Consider the following 17890-nt stretch of genomic DNA (forward strand, 5'->3'; position numbering starts at 1 on the left):
TCAAAAACATATGCCAGGGAGAATTTCACTTTGTGTCATGACATAGTAGGTCAGTTTGGAACTATATCCTATGAAAACGATTGGAAAATTGGACCAAGTATAGGAAGCAACTGTTTTCAGACATAGGACAGCAGGCAGTGCAGAGCTGGATTGCCACAGAAAGAGAAGACAAATAAGGGGGAGCACTTGAATTTCCTGGGCTCTCATTCTGCAGGCAGTTCCCAGACTATGACCAAGGAGGCGAAATGGGAAACATTGAAATGAGGACCCAGAAATCAAGATCAAGGCAGCTGAGAATGTCCCAGAAAGGAAGGAGCTACAAAGGGAAAGAATCCCAGGTATGTGCATATTGTTCCTGTTGAGTGTTTGGGTTGATACCAGTCTGAGCCTGTGTATGATGAAATTTCACAAAGCCAGAAAAGAACAGTTTCTGAGGAAGAAATGATTGTAAACTGAGCTCTTGTAAAAATTCCAAGAGCTCACACAGCCGTGGGAATCTGGTGTTCCCTCCAACCAGACCTCACTGACTACACAACACATGCATGGAGACCACAGAGGACCACAACTTTGTAGAGGGACTAGATTAGCCCTAAATGGGGCTAGTATTTGTTTTTCTTCAGATCAGAAATCTATGCTTTCCACTCACTGGGTGGGTTTTTTTTGTTTTTTTTGTTTTGTCTTTTCTGTTCTGTTCTTAGCTTTTAGTCAAACTTCCTTTGGAAATTCTGGCTGGTCTCAGGGAATAGGACAGGAGAAAAGAAAGGGGGCTTTCATCTATGCATGGGCTGAATAGAGGGAGAGTAATATCTCTCAGGAGAAAGGCCAGGCCCAGATGCTACTGTGTGCAAAGATCAAGAGCCCTATAGTTGAGAATCAGAATCCAGAAGCACTGTTATACTGTCTCTGACACGGCTCATTTTATCCACAAGTTTGTATAACCTTTCTGATTTCTTCAAGTTTTTTGCACCTTGTTTATATAGATACTAGGGGAAAGTGAGGACTAAATCAGGGTAAAGCCATCACCATAGGTATGGTTATTACCAAAATAGTTCTGTTATGGGTTAATTTGTGTCCCCCACCAAATCTGGTACCTCAGAATGTGACCTTATTCGAAAATGGGGTGTAGTTATGAAAGACGAGGTCCTTCTGGAGTAGGATCGACCTCTAATCCCATATGACTTATGTCCTTCTGAAAAGGGAAAATGCGGACACATCAACACAGGGAGAAGACCATGTACAGACAGGCAGAGATCGGGGTGAAGCAAATCACTGGCAAACCACCAGAGGTCAGGAGGGAGGATGGGGGCAGACTCTCTCCCATGGCCCTTGAAAGGCACCTACCCTACTGACGCCCTGATTTAGGCTGCTAGCCTGCGGAACAGTGAGGCAATCCGTTCTGTTACTTAAAGCACCTAATCTGTGAGACTTTGTCACGGGAGCCCTAAGGTACAAGTGTCAGTCCCTACATGTCATTTGTACCCAGAGAGCAAAGGGACCACTGCTAACCAACCTGCAAGCTGCAATGTGGGGTCCAGGAGACCCTTGCCTGCTGTTTTAACCTGTATTGAGACTTCTGTATTTCTGAGAATTGTGTTCATCACTATAGTAAAGAAAAGAAAACTAAGTAGATGAAGAAGAAAAGTCTAAGCTTCCCTTCTTGCTCCAATTACTCTGCCTTTCAAAAACTAGTTAACTGTGGGGCTGGTTTTCATTAGGGGTGAGGAGATGGAGAAAAAGTAGAGTTAGAATATTAATAGAGTCAGAATAATTAAGAAATAAAACCCATACCTGGCAAAGAACCAAGGGTGCCCTTCTCCCTTGTATGTTTACTTTCTGTGTATCCTGTGTAAAAACCATTCATTGCATCACATTTAATTTTTGTAGCAGTGAAACATAGTCTCCTTATTTACCTGTGAACCTGACAACAGATTCAAGGGCCTTCTGAAATTCAGAATCTCATAAACTCTAAGTTATTCCAGGCTTCCTCCTCTGCCCTCTGTAAACAATAAAGAGATAAGCACCAACAGGCAGTAGGAAGAAAAGGGAGCCTCTTACCTCCATGCTTGTGCTGAACGCTCTACTAACTTTTGCTTTGATGGTTATAACTTGTCCAACTCTAGTGGAAAAAAAAAAAAAAAACCTCAGTAATTTTAGCACATCTTCTTATTTCAGACTTGAAGATTCACTTAAATATGTGTGCCATAGAACAGTTCCACCTTACCATGCTGATAATGCTCATGCATGAACAATGCAAACTAATGATAATATAACAAGACAGCACCAAAAATAGATGCAGATCTTTGTGAACCACACATGTGTCAGCTGACTAGCCTCTTAACAGAAAAGGGCCTTTGCTAAGATGATGTGCAAAATGATTTCCAAACCTACACCTTGTACCACAGCTGTTTCCTAAAGAGAAGTTACAACAAACACATGCAAACCTATGCAATTGACATTTTAAAACGTTGGTTAACAAATAAATGGATAGACATACCTACAGCCCTAGGTTTATAGGAGCGCTCAGTGTTGCCAGATGATTGAATTCACTCCACATTATTTCTGGAACTCTGATCATGTAACCACAAGTTGTTTCAAAGCTTTTGTGTTTAGGCCCCTCAGTCACCTAAGGGTCTATCCAATACAAGCTTCCTCAGTTTTTCTCCCTTACTTCAGAGGTGAACTGCATTCTCACTGTTCTTCTCAATCTTCTTTTTCAGAGGAAGAAAACTAGATCTCTTCCAGACCCCTTTGTTTACCTGTGCCCTTGATCCCATCCCGCTCTAAACCTTTCCTCCTCCACCCATGGCCTGGTTTAGGCAGCTCTTTACTCTTGTACCCTCAGTCTCTGCCCCTTCCTTGACGCCTTATCAGTCTATGAAAATGTTCAAGGCTTTTCCTTTCTAAAAATCTTAACTCTCAAGTTTATTCTATCTCAAGATTTTTTTCTCTTCCCCTCCATATTCAAGCTTCCTAAAATAATCTTTTTCTTTTTCCAGCTGATAACATTTAACTGAGTTCCAACTAGTCCTGGCACTAAGCTAAGACCTCAGGATACAGTGATTAATAAGACAAGGTTGCTAACATCAAGGAGACTGGTCTTCACTTGGGACACGAGGATATAGATGAAGTGTAATGCTGTGAAATTTTTCAAAAAGAAGAAAAAATCAGGTATTACAGAAGCACCCAGAAGTGACTAATTCAGAAAGTCAGGGAAGAAATCATAGAAGAGGTAACATCTGAGATGGGTCATCAAAGATTAGGGTCTTGCCAGATTTAAAAGTTTGGGGGTTTCATCCCTCATTCACTCTCAGTCACTCAAATCTAGGTGTTGCTTCCACATCTTACTCGTGATCTCTCCAAAGTCAGTTCCTAACAGCTGAATCCAAGGTCTCCTTTCATTTAACAGCATCAGTCAACCTCTTCAGGAAAACTTCTCTTCCTTTGGCTTCCAAAATACTGTTCTCTCTTAATTCTCAGTTTTCTTCACTGATTTCCCTTTCTTAATCCATCCCTTAAGTATAGCCATCCCCCAAATTTATGTTTGTTTTTCTCATTTTACCCTCTTGCTGAAGACTTGTTATCTTCCATGATGCTATCATCTTTACAGAGATGATTCTCAAATCTTCATCTTTAGCCTGAACCTCATTCTTGAAACTCAGAGCCATATTTTCAAACTTCTTTCAGCAGATTCAACCAATAGTTATGGAGGCTCTGCTAGGCTGAGTGTTAGCTACCTAAACACACATTACCTAATTTAACCCCTACATTTACCACGTGAAAACCCAAACCGATTTCCTTAAATTTGTTCCTCCTTTACTTCCTAGCTCTAGTAAAGTTTCTAGCAAAGGTTTTCAGTAATAGCACAAGGCACAGAGTGAGTCCCTCTTCAAAGCTACTGTAGTACTTTGTATTTATATGCTACTGAAATCTTCTGCCTCTCTGCCTGTCAGACTTTGAGAGGGGGAAGTATCTTTCCATCTTGCATCTTTATTATCTCTTGTGAACTCTGCCCTGCCTTTAAATGCAGGAGAAATTTGTAGGACTTGGTTCTCCACCAAACTAAACTTCTGACACTGAATTGTCAAATGAATGGAACGGCTAAAATCCCAACTAAGTAAAATCAGCTTCATAGCATGGCATTCAAGGCTTTCTGTTGTTCAGCCCCACATTACTGCTAGGGCATCATCTTAGCACACCAGGCCTTTCCTAAGCACACCCACCTCTTCCCAACTCAGTGCTTAGGCTCTTACATGTACCTTATCTTGTGAAGTCCTTTTCCTATTCACCAATGAAAATCTATACCTCATTTAAGGCCCGTATTAAATACTACCTCCATGATGAAACACTCATTGATTCTCTAGTCAACATGTACCTCCCAGAACTTATATCTCACCCTAGGCATGCATCCTCATACTTTCTATGCTGATGACTATGTATTTGTCTGACTTTCTTACCAGACTGGATGACTGCCACACTCCAGAATTGTATCGTAATCATTCACATATTCTCTTGAGCCTAGAGCAGTACTTTTGGTATATGCAATATATATTTGTGAGTTAAAAATATCTAATATGGCTTTTAACAGAATTATATGGCTTTCTATAGGTAGCTTTCAATTTTCTTATTTTTTAATGGTGTGGGTCCCATGTGTTTTAGTGGCCACAAATCCTTTCTGATAACACAAACACAACATAGTACAAACGGCAAACTACAATTCAATGCTGAGATTACTTGTTAAGTCTAAGTTATAGAATTTAGGATTGGAAAATATATAATAGATATTTTATTGTAATATACTGTTGGCTTTCCTAAGCTTAATAATGGTGCTTCAATGTGTTCTCAAATAAGTTTGCACTTTCAGTAATCTGTAATTTTGTTGAGATAAAGACACGTGTCAACTTTTTCTACTTGGAAAAAAATCACATAGTGTCTGCACTTCGTCAGCAGACCTTCATGTATGTCTACCAATCTCTAGAGTGTCAAAGGCTCTTTCAGACACTGCAGCAGACTATGAGAACAAGTGTCAGGAGATGTCCAATAAAGGTTGCTGATCACAAAGAGAGAAGAAGTGGGTTGGGGAAAGCACTGGATAGAGCATAAGAAGATCCGGGCTGTAAGTGCCCTCTGACCTTTGGCTGGCTATGGGGCTTAGGCCTCTGGTTCTTATCAGTACAAAGATGACTGCATTGAGTTCTAAAGGTCTCTCCATATCTATGATTCTAATGCCTACCAAAAATTTCTTTTGGATTAGCTTTGAAGGGATAATTTTTTATGCATGTGGTTTTATTTAACTTAATTTTGTTTGTATATAAATGGATAAGTGCCAGATAGATAAATGTAAGCTGAAGATTGGAGAGATGAACTGGGCATCTCAATGGACAGACTCCTTAGGGTTTAAAACCTGGTGGCAAGTACGTCATGGTCCTTGGGAAGAGTCCCAAACTAGCAGCAGACAATCTTCTCTCTTCCTTTTTTTGTTTTTTAGTTATGTTTATGTCTTTTAGGACCAAGATATTCAGAGAGAAAAAGAGATACAAACATAAAATCAAATAAATAAAACTATATGACCCTAGTTCATTATAATCATTAATATAACCTCTTAAAAAAACATAATTCCTAATTCTGCCACCAAAAAGGTATAGAAATAATGACCAACCCTATACCAGTGAACATGTTAAATAGGGAGACAGTGAGCAGATATAAAATGTAGTAAACTGTATAGGACAAAAGACCAGATTTCTTTAAAAAATAAATTGCAAGAGAAAAGAAGAAAAGGAAAATTTTATGTTAAAGGTCATATCAGCCATATTGGTTCCTGATTCAGTAGACCAATTGTTTAAATTAAAAAACAAACAAACAAACATTTTTTAAGACTATTACGAATGATAGTTTTTGTTAATGGTATTGTGTCTGTTATTATGTTTTCTAAAAAAGCCCATATTTTTTAGAAATATATATGAAATATTCAGAGATAATTATGGGATTTGCTTCAAAATAATCCAGGTGTGTGGGGGGGATTATGGAGGGGTACTGATGAAACAACATCATCCATGAATTGATTATTGTCATAGTTAGGTGTTGGGTCCTTGGGGATACACGGTGCTATTCTCTCTTCTTTTGTATATGGTTGAAAGATTTGTATATCTTGAAGTTTTCTACAATAAGAAATGGTAAAACATATACACTCCCACATATAAAATGATTTCATAATTTAACATCCCTACTGAGAATAATTAATATTTACCCAACAGCCTAATGATGAAATTCACCATTATAGAGATACTTATTATCATTAATTATTCCTAGTAAAGGAAGGAGCCATTTAAGAATCAGCTTTTAGAAATCCTGTATTGCCTTATACCAGAAGGCATTTAATTCTGAGAGCTATTTCTTAACAAATCAGGGCTATAAATTTTACACGTAAGAGTATTTACTAAAAGTAGTTCCTGAAATTATTATTTACTGATTTACATTGGCTCAAACATTACTAATTAACAAATTGGATCCCTGACTCCAAATAAGTATGCTTAGGTGCCACAAATACATATTGTAAATGAACTAATAAACCCAGGGGAAAGGCATGATAAAGCAATGCCACTTACCTAGCTGTCGCTTCAAATTGTATGTCATCCACTGAGGCTGTGACACAGGAAACACCAGCATGTTTTTCAGCTTCAAAAAATAGGTTAAAAAAAAGGTGGGGGGTGGTGCTGGATTAGTTATGCTTAAATACTTCAGCATGCAGGAAGAGGAACAAAACAAGTGGGTTTATTCTAGTAACTCATACCTCTATTCAATACAGGACAACTGTACCCACACTTTTGAATGAACTGGATTGAGAACAGTTCCTTTGCTTGATAAGTTATTTTTCTACTACATAGAAATTACTGTACTTCCTCCAAAGTTTTAACTTACACTCTCTTTGATTTGAAATTCAACACCAATACCCAGCATATCTAGCTACTTGAATAGTAACTTCAATAAGTTGGTGTCAACTTTAACTATTTTGTCAGGTACTACCCTTATTTTGTTTTGTTTGTTTTTTTTTTTTTTAAAAAAACAATGCATCAGAGCTGTATCTGTTATCCCACGTAACCAGTACCTGAATATATTTAAACTACTTAACCAGCGGAAGCACTGAACAGTATGGACTTCAAGGTCATATCCCAAATCAGAGAGAAACTTGTCTCGGCATCAGAGAAATAGAGATGGGCATGTAGTAAGTATTTAATCATTATTTACTTATTACTATTAAATTCATACGAAATTCACTTGTATTAATTATGCTGGAGGAGGAAAGGATCGAGTAGGGTAAGAGGTTAGGAAGGAGCTCCAATTATTTCCATGTTCCCTGTCTGCATTATTTAATTCGTTGAGTTTTTTTTTTATTGTTGGTTTTACTTTTATGTAAAAGTATCAGAATTTATCCTCTTTGGGAAAATTTTTGACATGTGTTTTTTCCAGAATTTCATTTTGAGGATCAATTAAAACCTAAACAGACTGACTGCATTAGCTTTTTAAAGATATTTTAACTCCATTTTAATTTTGCAGACTTCACTCCTAGTGCTATATTATGAAAATGAAAGAGATAGTGAATTATACTGAATCTGCATTCTCTGTGTGTAGAGGATTACTTTAATTGTAATATATATTGACAGTCCCAGGTAAAGAGATATGATAAAGTACTCTAGAGAGCAAGTATGTAAAACATTCCTCCCTATGATCTAATTCTGTAAAAAATGGGACATTCTGGTTTTAGTCATTGGAAATAACTATTCTTCCAAATATGCACATGATCTAAACTGAGTTACTAGAAAACTAACCACAGCAGAACTGCGTATGTGAGTGATGGAGAGGGGGGAATGGGCTTCCCAGCTCTGAAGTTCAATTAGAGAAAAGACACATAAAAATACTAGACTCTAGAAATGCTCAAGGTGGGCTCAGTTTAATTCAGTGTATCAAATATTTGTTAAATTCCCATTGATTTTCAGACACTTTGAATCAGTCCTATCTTTTAATGAGTCTACTCAGTGACAGAGACCTAGCCATAGACAATGCCCTTTTTCTGGAGAATGACTGGGACTCGTACAAATATATGCTGTAAAGTGTTGACTAAATTCATTCTGGTTACCTGACGTGAGGGAATGATATGTTTATTAAACTTGTTGATAAAGTGTAACCCTGTAGCCAACCAATTTGGTAACCAACATGAGTTACCAAATTTTGAGTGATTTAAATGAACTGAAGTGCAAAAAAAGACTAACTTTTTATTGTATATATTGGGTGTCTTCTATGTGTATATAGCACTATACCAGATTGCATTAGGGATCACAAAGAAACATAATCTTAATAATAATCATTTATTATTGGCCTGGCACTGAGCTAAGTATGCATATCAATTACATGAGGTTGATACTGTTAATAGTTCCATTTTACAAACAAGGCAGTTTTGGCTTAGAAAGATCAACTACATTGTTCTAAATAGTGATTTTGATTATAGAAGCAATAGGAACTCTGAGAAAAAAGGCCAACCAAGGAATGCTCCCTAGAGAAGTTCTTGTCTGAATATGGGCTTTAGGGACTCAATTGCCATGGTCTATATTATAGACTTTCAAGGGCCATTAAATTAAAAATGAAAAATTAAAATATGGGGAACCAACATAGGGCCACAAATTTTACGTGTGATCATTTTTCTCTGTAAGTGTGACAGATAAGAATTTGACAGGACCAATCTGTTCTGGTTCTTGGTTTTAATTGTCCTTCATGCAGTATGCCAGTAAAAGTAGAGGACCCCTAAAGCTATTTCTGATTTCCTGGGAAAACTGAGAGAAGCTGAGGAATAGTAGCTAAGTGGATGTAATCCAGGAATGATGACTGATCAAAACGATGGTGACTTCTTCATTCCTTCTTTTAACTAATATTGATTAAATTCTTGGGCTCCGAAATCACTTCAGATGGAGACTACAGCCACAAAATTAAAAAACTCTCCTTGGAAGAAAAACTATGACAAACCTAGACCTCATGTTAAAAAACAGAGACATCACTTTGCCAACAAAGGTCCATATAGTCAAAGCTATGGTTTTTCCAGTAGTCATGTATGGATGTGAGTTGGACCATAAGGAAAACTGAATGCCAAAGAATTAATACTTTCAAATTGTGGTGCTGGAGAAGGCACTTGAGAGTCTCTTGGATGGCAAGGAGATCAAACCAGTAAATCCTAAAGGAAATCAGCCCTGAATATTCACTGGAAGGACTGGTGCTGAAGCTGAAGCTCCAGTATTTTGGCCACCTGATGCGAAGAGCCAACTAATTGGAAAAGACCCTGATGCTGAGAAAGATTGAAGGCAGGAGGAAAAGGGTACGACAGAGGACGAAATGGTTGGATGGCATCACCAACTCAATGGACATGAGTCTGAACAAACTCCGGGAGATAGTAAAGAACAGGGAAGCCCTGTGTGCTGCAGTTCAGGGGGTCACAAAGAGTTGGACATGGCTTAGCGACTGAACAACATGTGCCAACCTCTATGTAAGGTACTGGAAATGTAAAACAGCCACTGTCCTTATTCTCATGGAGTCTAGTGGAGGAGCCAGACATTAATTAAATGAGTACATAATAACAAAATAAGTTAGGTGATCTGAATAAAACATGGATATTTTGAGGGTCTGTAACTGAGGAACCACACCTGGGTGGGATGTCAAGGAAGGTGTCCATGTGGAGAGGATGCTTGAAGTGAGATCTGAAAGATGAGAAGGAGTAGAAACAGATGTGTGTTGTGGAGGAGGGAGCAGAGAAGGGAGGGCTTGCTGGGCAGAAGGAACTGTGATTACAAAGGTCCTGATGAAGGCTTTGTGGAAAAAGTGAAAAAAGTAACAATATGTAGGTAAGAGAAGGCTGAGGATAAACTACACACAGGGCCTTGAAGCTCTTCGTTGACAATTTTTATAATATTTAGTCTTAAAGATGTTGTTTCAGTATCTTCGGGCCTCCAGATGAAGCTAGTGGCTAACTCTTAATGAAAGTGAAAGTGTTAGGTGCTCAGTCGTGTCCGACTTTGTGACCCCATGGAGTGTAGCCCGTCAGGCTCCCATGTCCATGGGATTCTCCAGGCAAGAATACTGGAGTGGGTAGCCATATCTTCTCCAGAGGATCTTCCCAACCCAGGGATTGAACCTGGGTCTCATGCATTGCAGGCAGATTCTTTACCATCTGAGCCTGGAGGAAAGCCCTAATTCTAATGAGGTCAGTGGCTAATTCTAATCCTTGTTTTCCTATATATCATAAAGTGTTTTTCTCTACTTTCAAGATTTTCTCTTCACCATAGTTTGATGATGATGTGCATAAATGTGACTTTCTTTGTATTGATTTTGCTTGGTGTCCTATGATCTTTTTGAATATGTGCATGTATGTCTTTTAACATATTTGGGAAAATTTCATCTATTATTTCTTCAAATATTTGTTTTTTTCCCATGCCTTCTCTTGTCTATGGGACTTCAGTTATAAAAGGCACTTTATGCATTTTGATTTTTTTTCATAAATCCCAGACATTTTATTTTTTAAATTCATTTTTTCCCTCTGTTCTTCAGATTGGATAATTTCTATTGATCCATCTTTATGTTTAATAACTTTACTCAATCACCTCCATTCTTTGTTTAATCCTATCCAGTGAGTTTTTAATTTCAAATACTATAATTTTCAGTTCTGGAATTTCCATTGAGTTATTGTTTTTATAGCTTCTATTTCTTTGCTGAGATTTACTGTGTCTTTCATTATGATCATATTTTTCACTATATTTTTGAGCAGAGTTATGACACCTGCTTTAAAAATCCTTGAAGCTTAATTCCAGCATTAAGTCTTCCAGGGATTGGTCTACACTGACTGTCTCTTCTCTTAAGAATGGGTCATGCTTTCCTGTTTCTTTGAATATCAAGTAATTTTGGATTGTAGCCTCAGTATTATGAGTGATATGTTATAGAAATTGTGAGTTCTTATATGATCCTCTGAAGAGTATTGTGGTTTTTTTTTAATTGGGTAATTTAATTAAACTCACAGTATAAAACTCTGTCTCCCTAGAGGTGGGATTGGCTCTTTTAATTCTTTTGGCCTCAACTAGGAAGTCTGGAGTCTGCCTGTATGTACATGACTCAAGGTTCACCAGAGAGTTGAGCAAAGATTATAAATATATTTTAGGGCTCTGCCTCTCTGGCTGTCTCTTGTCTTGAATTTTCCCCCTCACATTCCAGTAGCTGTATTTCCCCCAAATCCTCTGGCTCTTCAAATCAGCAAGTCTGTGGGTTTTCCCTCAGAAATTAAGCTGGGAGAATATTGGATTCTTTCTAAGGAAAGAAAGAAGGTCTTAAAATCCTTAAAAACAAAACTAAACAAACAAAAAAAGACAAAGTTTCTTAGCACCATTCTGTTCCTCTGAGTATTGATTTCCAAATGTTTAAAGCCTGCTTTTGTTCACTTTTCAGTTCCCTTACGTGGCTTTTATTCAGTGTTTGTTCCAGAGTTTATAGTTGTTGTCTGTGGGAGATATTTTTCTAATAGGAGATACTTACCATGTTAGAAGAGGAACCTTTATAGCCTTTAGTAAGGAAGACAGTGGGACAAGATGAACAGCACAAGTGACATGATCAGATAAGCACCTTCAAAAAGTACTTAGATGCAGTGTGGAGAGGAGACCAGAATGAATGGAGAAGACCAGTTTGGAGACCACTGCTGAAGTCCACATGAAAGATGGTGTATATCCTGTACTAGGTGGTGGCGGTGGAGGCTAGCAAGATGCTTGGGTTTGAGAGATTGCTTCGAGGGAACGTTGATAAGACTTGGTTCATAGATTAGATACATGGAGAGAGAAGTAAGGTACAGAATCAAGGATGGTTGATGCCTGGATTTTTGGCATGCATCACTGGATATTTGGGTGCCATTCCTGAAAGAGTGAACCCTGGAAAAGATGCACAAGTGAAATAGAGAAGGAAATGTGAGTCTGAGATATTTTAAAATATGGTGGGTGGAGAATGACTCATAGATGGCTTCAAGCCTCTAGGATTAAGATATGAGAAGAATAATGGGGCCACTGACAGAAATGAGGTCTAACGGCAACATGATAGTGAATGTATTTAATCTTCCTTTAAATATCGAGAAGGCATTTTGGAATCTAGCAGTGCCTGGGTGTCATGGAAGTACTTTGGTGCCACAGTTGTGATCATTATTTGTCACAGTACTGTGTCTACACAGAAGTGTGGGTCACTAGGAACTCTGGTTGGGAAAATGCCAGAAAAAAACAGGTGGTTGTTTTTTTTTATTACTCCTATTGTATTAAATATAATGCCATGATGGAGCAATTTCTGTGCCAAAGATTCAGTTACACCTTGGCTATAGCTCAGTTAGTACGGAATCCGACTGCAGTACAAGAGACCTTGGTTCGATTCCTGGATCAGGAAGATGAACTGGAGAAGGGATAGGCTACCCACTCCAGTTTCCTTGGGCTTCTCTTATGGCTCAGCTGGTAAAGAACCCACCTGCAATATGGGAGACCTGGGTTCAATCCCTGGGTTGGGAAGAGCCCCTGGAGAAGGGAAAGGTTACCCACTCCAGTATTCCGGCTTGGAGAATTCCATGAACTGTATAGGCCATGGGGTCACAAAGAGTCAGACACGACTGAGTGACTTTCACTTTCACTGGCTAAATAATGTCCTTTGCTTATGTGGTGTCTCTTCTTACTGTGGAATGTTTAACACAGGTATTAACCATGTTTCCAAACCAACTTTATCATAAAGGTTTCTTCAATATTGTATTATTAATAATATAACTAGTAAGGTCCACAGTAATTGGTTATCAGTTGACTCCTGCTGTGGTCTGAGTTTCCAAATATGTAAAATCATAGAAGTTTTTATGAAAATTGCAAGAGGGCAATTGTTCCTTCATTACAGGACAGAAGCACTGAGTGAGGTAACTTTAAAAGTCACTTCAATATTCACATGATGAATGCAGTTGCCATGGAAATAGGCATCATTATTATTAGCAACCTCCATAATTTCTATACTGGTTTCTCCTCCATGTGAATTACATTTGTATTCATGTCGCCTTTATTATGTTATTATAACCAACCTCAAATCCTGATTAAAACTGTTAAGACAGAAACCAAACATTCCTATCAATAAATAGAAATCAAACAGACTGGCATTGGATATATGACTGAATTTTGTAGATGGTTAACACACAGGGGATTAGAAATTGTATGAACACTCATTGAGGAAAGCAGGGATTTGTAATTAGCTGAGCTTTACTTTTGTCCTCTGTAAAATAAGAATCCTGGGATACGTGATCTTAAGCTCCTTCCAGCTCTAATATTTTATCCTAACATAGTTTACTTAAAATGTACATTTGCTGAGTCTATTAAGTGTCGTATGCAAAGCCTGGCTTCCTAAATAAGATTGCAGGTTCTGGACACATCCATTCAGTTACCCATCCATATAATCAGGAGGTTTTTGTTTAGTGCTTAGTAAGCATTAGAGAACTAGCTTTAGTTTACATGCTAATTGGCCAGTCAGGAAATCAAAGGTGAACATACTAATACACAAAGTAGTTGCAGATTGTGTTAAGCGGTGTGAAGGAATTTAGGCAGGGTGTTGTGATAAAAGTGATGAAAGGGTGCAAGTGTACAGCAGGTGGTTAGGATAGACTGCTCTGCAGAAATGATGTTTAGTGGAGACGGAATGCAAGGAAGGGCCAAGAGAAGAGTGCAAAGGCAGAAAGAACAGCAGGTGCAAAGATCCTTCGTGGAGACTACACAAGGGTGTGGAAGGCAACAAACTGAATTCAGAAGCAGGTATGGGAGATGGGTGATGTATTAAATTGAATGTCAAAGAGATCTGCAGAAATGTAAGCCAATACCACTTCTCTAAGTACACTTATGTTCTTGTTGAAGATAGTTATTTTACAACAAAAATATGTAATGGATTTTTGTTATTTTAGAAAGAATTATTTTTTAAAATTTCATATATGGTAAATATGTATATAAAAAAGAACCCACATGAAAGTTCTCTTGGGGCCTCGCTTATTTAATGGGATAAAGAACCACTGGTCCAGGACATTCCCAGTACTGGATAAACAATCTCAATCATTATTTCCCAGCTGCACAAGGCTTAAAACTCTGTAAATACCCTCCTCTCCTTCTTTCTCCCTCCTTACCCATTCCGGGTCCTGGGGTGGCGCAGACCCGCACCCCACTGCCCCAGATCTTTTGACATCCTGACCTCTGCCTTCCTGACACCCGCCATCCTGCATCTCCACATCCCAGCCCGCTTCCCAGGCACTCCCCGCTATCCCGGACACTCGCCTCCCCAACACACACTGGGCCCCCCAAGTAGGGCTCCCCCCTTTCCGGACCCCCGGCACCCCGAGCCTCCCTGGTCTTAACCCGCCTTCCAGCACTCCTACCGGCCAGGCAGGCTGTGGTGTCGATCCACTTGAGCAGCTGTGCTGCGCTCAGCTCGCCCCGGGGGTTGGCGTGCGCAGGCTGAATGGCCTGGCTCATGCGCACCTCCGCGGGCGCCGGCCGCTCCAGCTCCATGGCTCGTCAACAGTGCGAAGCGACTGGGCCTGGGCGCCGCCTGGCCACCGGCCGGGCCCGCCCCAGCTCCAAAGGGCACTGAGCCGCTGTCCCCAGCCCTCATCCTGCGCCCTGCTGCACCCAGGAGGTGAGATTTAAGGTGCCAGGAATGTCGCAAGGAGAGTGAAAGGGAACTCTTCACTGAATCTGGGGCGACCGAGGTTGGCAAAGCTGGAACCAGCTCGGGTTTCTCACCTATAAAGGGGAGATGGCGCTTATCTCAGAGGACTGTGCAGAGAATTAGTGAGATGAAGTACAAAACTCACCGGCGTGTGCCTGGCTAAGGGGACATGGATGCTTCCCAAGTAAAACAATGAGGTTATTGTCTGCCTGAAGAACTTGACAAGTGATGGGGAGTTAATAATTAATTAGTTAAATTTTCTCCAGAGAAATGTAGACCTTTCGCTTTAGAAGTTGATTTTTAAAGTATTTGACTTTTCTTTCTTTTTTTTTTTTTTCTGCTGTACACTGCCAGGTAGGGTGGGCAATCACTCCTCTCATCCCTAGTTCAAAATCCACCTTCTGGTTCTTAGCATAATATAATGGCTCAAAAAAAAGCCCCTCTATTATTCATCATTTTGTTATGAAATTACCCCCACAGCCAAACAAACAAAGAGGGGCTGATTTTTGCTGGCATATCAGAGTCACCCAATAAGGGAAGGCAACCTTTTGATTTTAACGTAGGGAATAAACTGTTGCTGCATTGCAAATGATCTCAACAAATCCCAAGAGAATTTCTTCTTGATGAGAGACAGAATCTAGAATATTAAATAAGATTTCTCATTGTCAACCTTTAGCACACATAAGCTTTCTAGAGCTGACATCAGTGATTCTACAAAGCACTCCCCATTAAGGAAACAGTGACACCAGAAAACCTATAACATAGTATAGAACCATAGATGTCATATTAGGAGGACTGGCTGCATCTGGGAGGGCATTCATGGGTGAGGAAATGGGTGCCTGGAAGGGTGTGTCAGGCAGGCAGCTGATGTAAAAGGAGCAGTTAAGGTAGTTGAGTTGACTTGAACTCAGGGCTCCTGACTTACCACAAAGTCTAACCAACTCCAACAAATCAGTGCTGCTTTTTCATCCCTTTGCAGATGGCTTGCTAAGCCCCAGCTTGGAGCATCTGAATGGAGATTCTGGTAATTTTGCTTCTTTTTTAAAAGCTCTTTTAACATAAGAGAGGAATGAAGGAAACATGGACCTGATAGCTTTTCAGGATCCTCTGAGGTAGGTTTCTGTCCCATATGAGCTTAAGAATTGGATACGTTCAGTTGGGTAAGTAGGAAGTTTGACTTCTATAAAATGACTTTTTTAAACAAACTAAAACTTACGCTTCCAGGATGATCCCCTTATAAGTTGATTTTCAAATAACAGTGTTATTACTTTCATCACTTTTGTCATTCCTCATTAGAAAGTGCCTCTAGAGTTCTTTATAGCCTCTTGGCAGGTTGGATTATTATTCAGCAAATACTCAGTCCATCTACTGATAACTCCACAGGAGGCACTTACTGGTGTGTGGCTTGGCCATATGACTTGCATTTTATAGAATTTGAGAAGGTAACGGTGTACCAGTTTGAACCTAGCCCTTATTTTTAGGGACATCTGACCTCTGCAGTGAGAAGATGCTGTGCCTGAGTCTCTGCCCCATGAGCATCTGGGTGCCGGGCTGCATTTACATATTGCAGAGCCATTCCAGCCGACCTGCAGACTTGCAGCCTGAAGCTGAGCCATGCAGCAGACATGCAGATTCCTGAATGAGATTTGACTATTTATTTTTGTCTGTCACTGTGATTGGGGGATTGTTACACAGCAATGCCTAACACTTACATGTGCAAATTTCATTTATTAATATTTTAGAAAATTTATTAAGTTATTGGAAATAAAACATGTTTAGGCTGGGTTTTATTGTTTGGGGTAAAAAACGGTGACTAATGTAATAATATGTAGGTACTTGCTTTATATGTATACTTGACTTTCCAAAATGATTATCTGGAAAAGGACAGCATGTGTCTGTGTTTGTATGTCTAGGAACGTGTGACCAAAGAAGCAGACAAAGAACACAAAGTCACCATTATGCTTTGTTATATCTATGATCTCCTTATTAGATGTTTTGATTATGGTTTCTTAGCTTTCGTTGGTTTTGTACCAATTTTCAATTTTATAGCCTCTGCCTGAAACTACTGTTCTTATGTTTTTTTTGGAATAGCATCAGCATGTATGAACATTTGCTATATCCTTTATCTGTCAAAGATTTCTGCTATTATGTTTGAAGAAAAGGCTTCCATCTTTCCATTTCTGTTTAGAGACATCTTTTGAAAATGAACTGGCTCTGAAGCCAGCTTGATTTTAGAAGGTCATGCGCAAGAGCAGGAGAGCTGTTCGAGAAGAGTAGAGAGAATATGATAATCACTAGAATAATAAGAACATCTTAGGATGTTGGAGTGGGAGGGAAATGAGATAGTCAGACCCCTTCATTCTGGACGTGAGGAAATGAGGTATTTACCCTGGGTCACACTGCAAAGTTAATGGTCAGGCTCTGAGAAAACTGAGAACAAGGAACATGAAATATAAGAAAAGAGAAAAAAAAGTGCTTCCCCCCAAAGTGGACCCTCCATCAGAAATTTGACAGCAAGCAGTTTATTTGGGAGAAAACTGCAGAAAGCACTTGTAGGAGAGTCAAAGTGTGGTTCCCCAGACCATCAGCATCAGCATCACCTGGGATTCTGTTAGAAATGCAGAATCTCAGGCGCCACCCCCAGCTTGCTAAGTCAGAAGCTGTGTATTATTACAATTCCCAAGGGAGTCGTAAGCACATTAACGTTTGTGAAGAACCTGCCTGAGTTATTCCTCCCAGAGAAGTGGGAGCTGGGATTTTTACCCTCCAATTCCCACCCTTCACTGCTGAGGGCTGCTTCCCAGCTGAACTCCTCAGCACTTCTGATTTCAGGGCGAGAGCAGCTCTGTGCTGAGAGCTGTGCCTCCATAGGGCGAGAGGATGCTGTCAGCTTGTACTAAAGCTGGGATGGCAAGTGCCAAGGGGCTGCAGGCAAGGTGCCAAGAGCATGATACTTACTGTCCTGAACGTCAGGGGCAGCTGGAAACCTTTTCTTCTTATGAGAGGAACCCCAGGCAGAGGGTCTGGTAACTTAATATATTTCATACAGGGATGAACTTTATTAGCTAGCAGTCTCTATCTCCACCTTTGGTACAGGTTAGGAAAGGTGCCAGCTCAATGTTTTCAAATTCAAATTTATAAGGATGTGGTTCAC

General features: G+C 39.6%; 2 protein-coding genes across 9 annotated transcripts in view; one reads left to right on the forward strand and one right to left on the reverse strand.

The window, feature by feature from the left end:
- Positions 1-14576, reverse strand: part of ACOT12 (acyl-CoA thioesterase 12) — a 40028-nt gene extending 25452 nt beyond the window's left edge. Inside the window, exons 1-3 of one of the 2 annotated variants that reach the window (XM_081503826.1) lie at positions 14444-14576; positions 6603-6672; positions 2056-2116 (exon numbers count right to left, since the gene is read on the reverse strand). In XM_081503826.1, coding sequence (XP_081359952.1) covers positions 2056-2116; positions 6603-6672; positions 14444-14576 — 264 coding nt within the window. Of the gene's footprint in view, positions 1-2055; positions 2117-6602; positions 6673-14443 lie in introns of those variants that run through there. The other variant, XM_081503827.1, reaches the window with a different exon arrangement.
- The window catches only part of ZCCHC9 (zinc finger CCHC-type containing 9), a 59567-nt gene extending 42656 nt beyond the window's left edge, over positions 1-16911 (forward strand). For 3 of the 7 annotated variants that reach the window (XR_014057534.1, XR_014057535.1, XR_014057536.1), the window contains 3 exons: positions 215-338; positions 7072-7219; positions 15716-16911. The gene's annotated coding sequence lies outside the window, so the exon portion shown is untranslated. Of the gene's footprint in view, positions 1-214; positions 339-2996; positions 3169-7071; positions 7220-15715 lie in introns of all 7 variants that reach the window. The other 4 variants (XR_014057532.1, XR_014057537.1, XR_014057531.1 and 1 more) reach the window with 2 other exon arrangements.
- Positions 16912-17890: the final 979 nt, after the last annotated feature.

The sequence above is a fragment of the Giraffa tippelskirchi genome, chromosome 6 (assembly GCF_054371585.1).
Source record: "Giraffa tippelskirchi isolate mGirTip1 chromosome 6, T2T-mGirTip1v1.2.pri, whole genome shotgun sequence".
NCBI classification, from domain to species: Eukaryota; Metazoa; Chordata; class Mammalia; order Artiodactyla; family Giraffidae; genus Giraffa; species Giraffa tippelskirchi.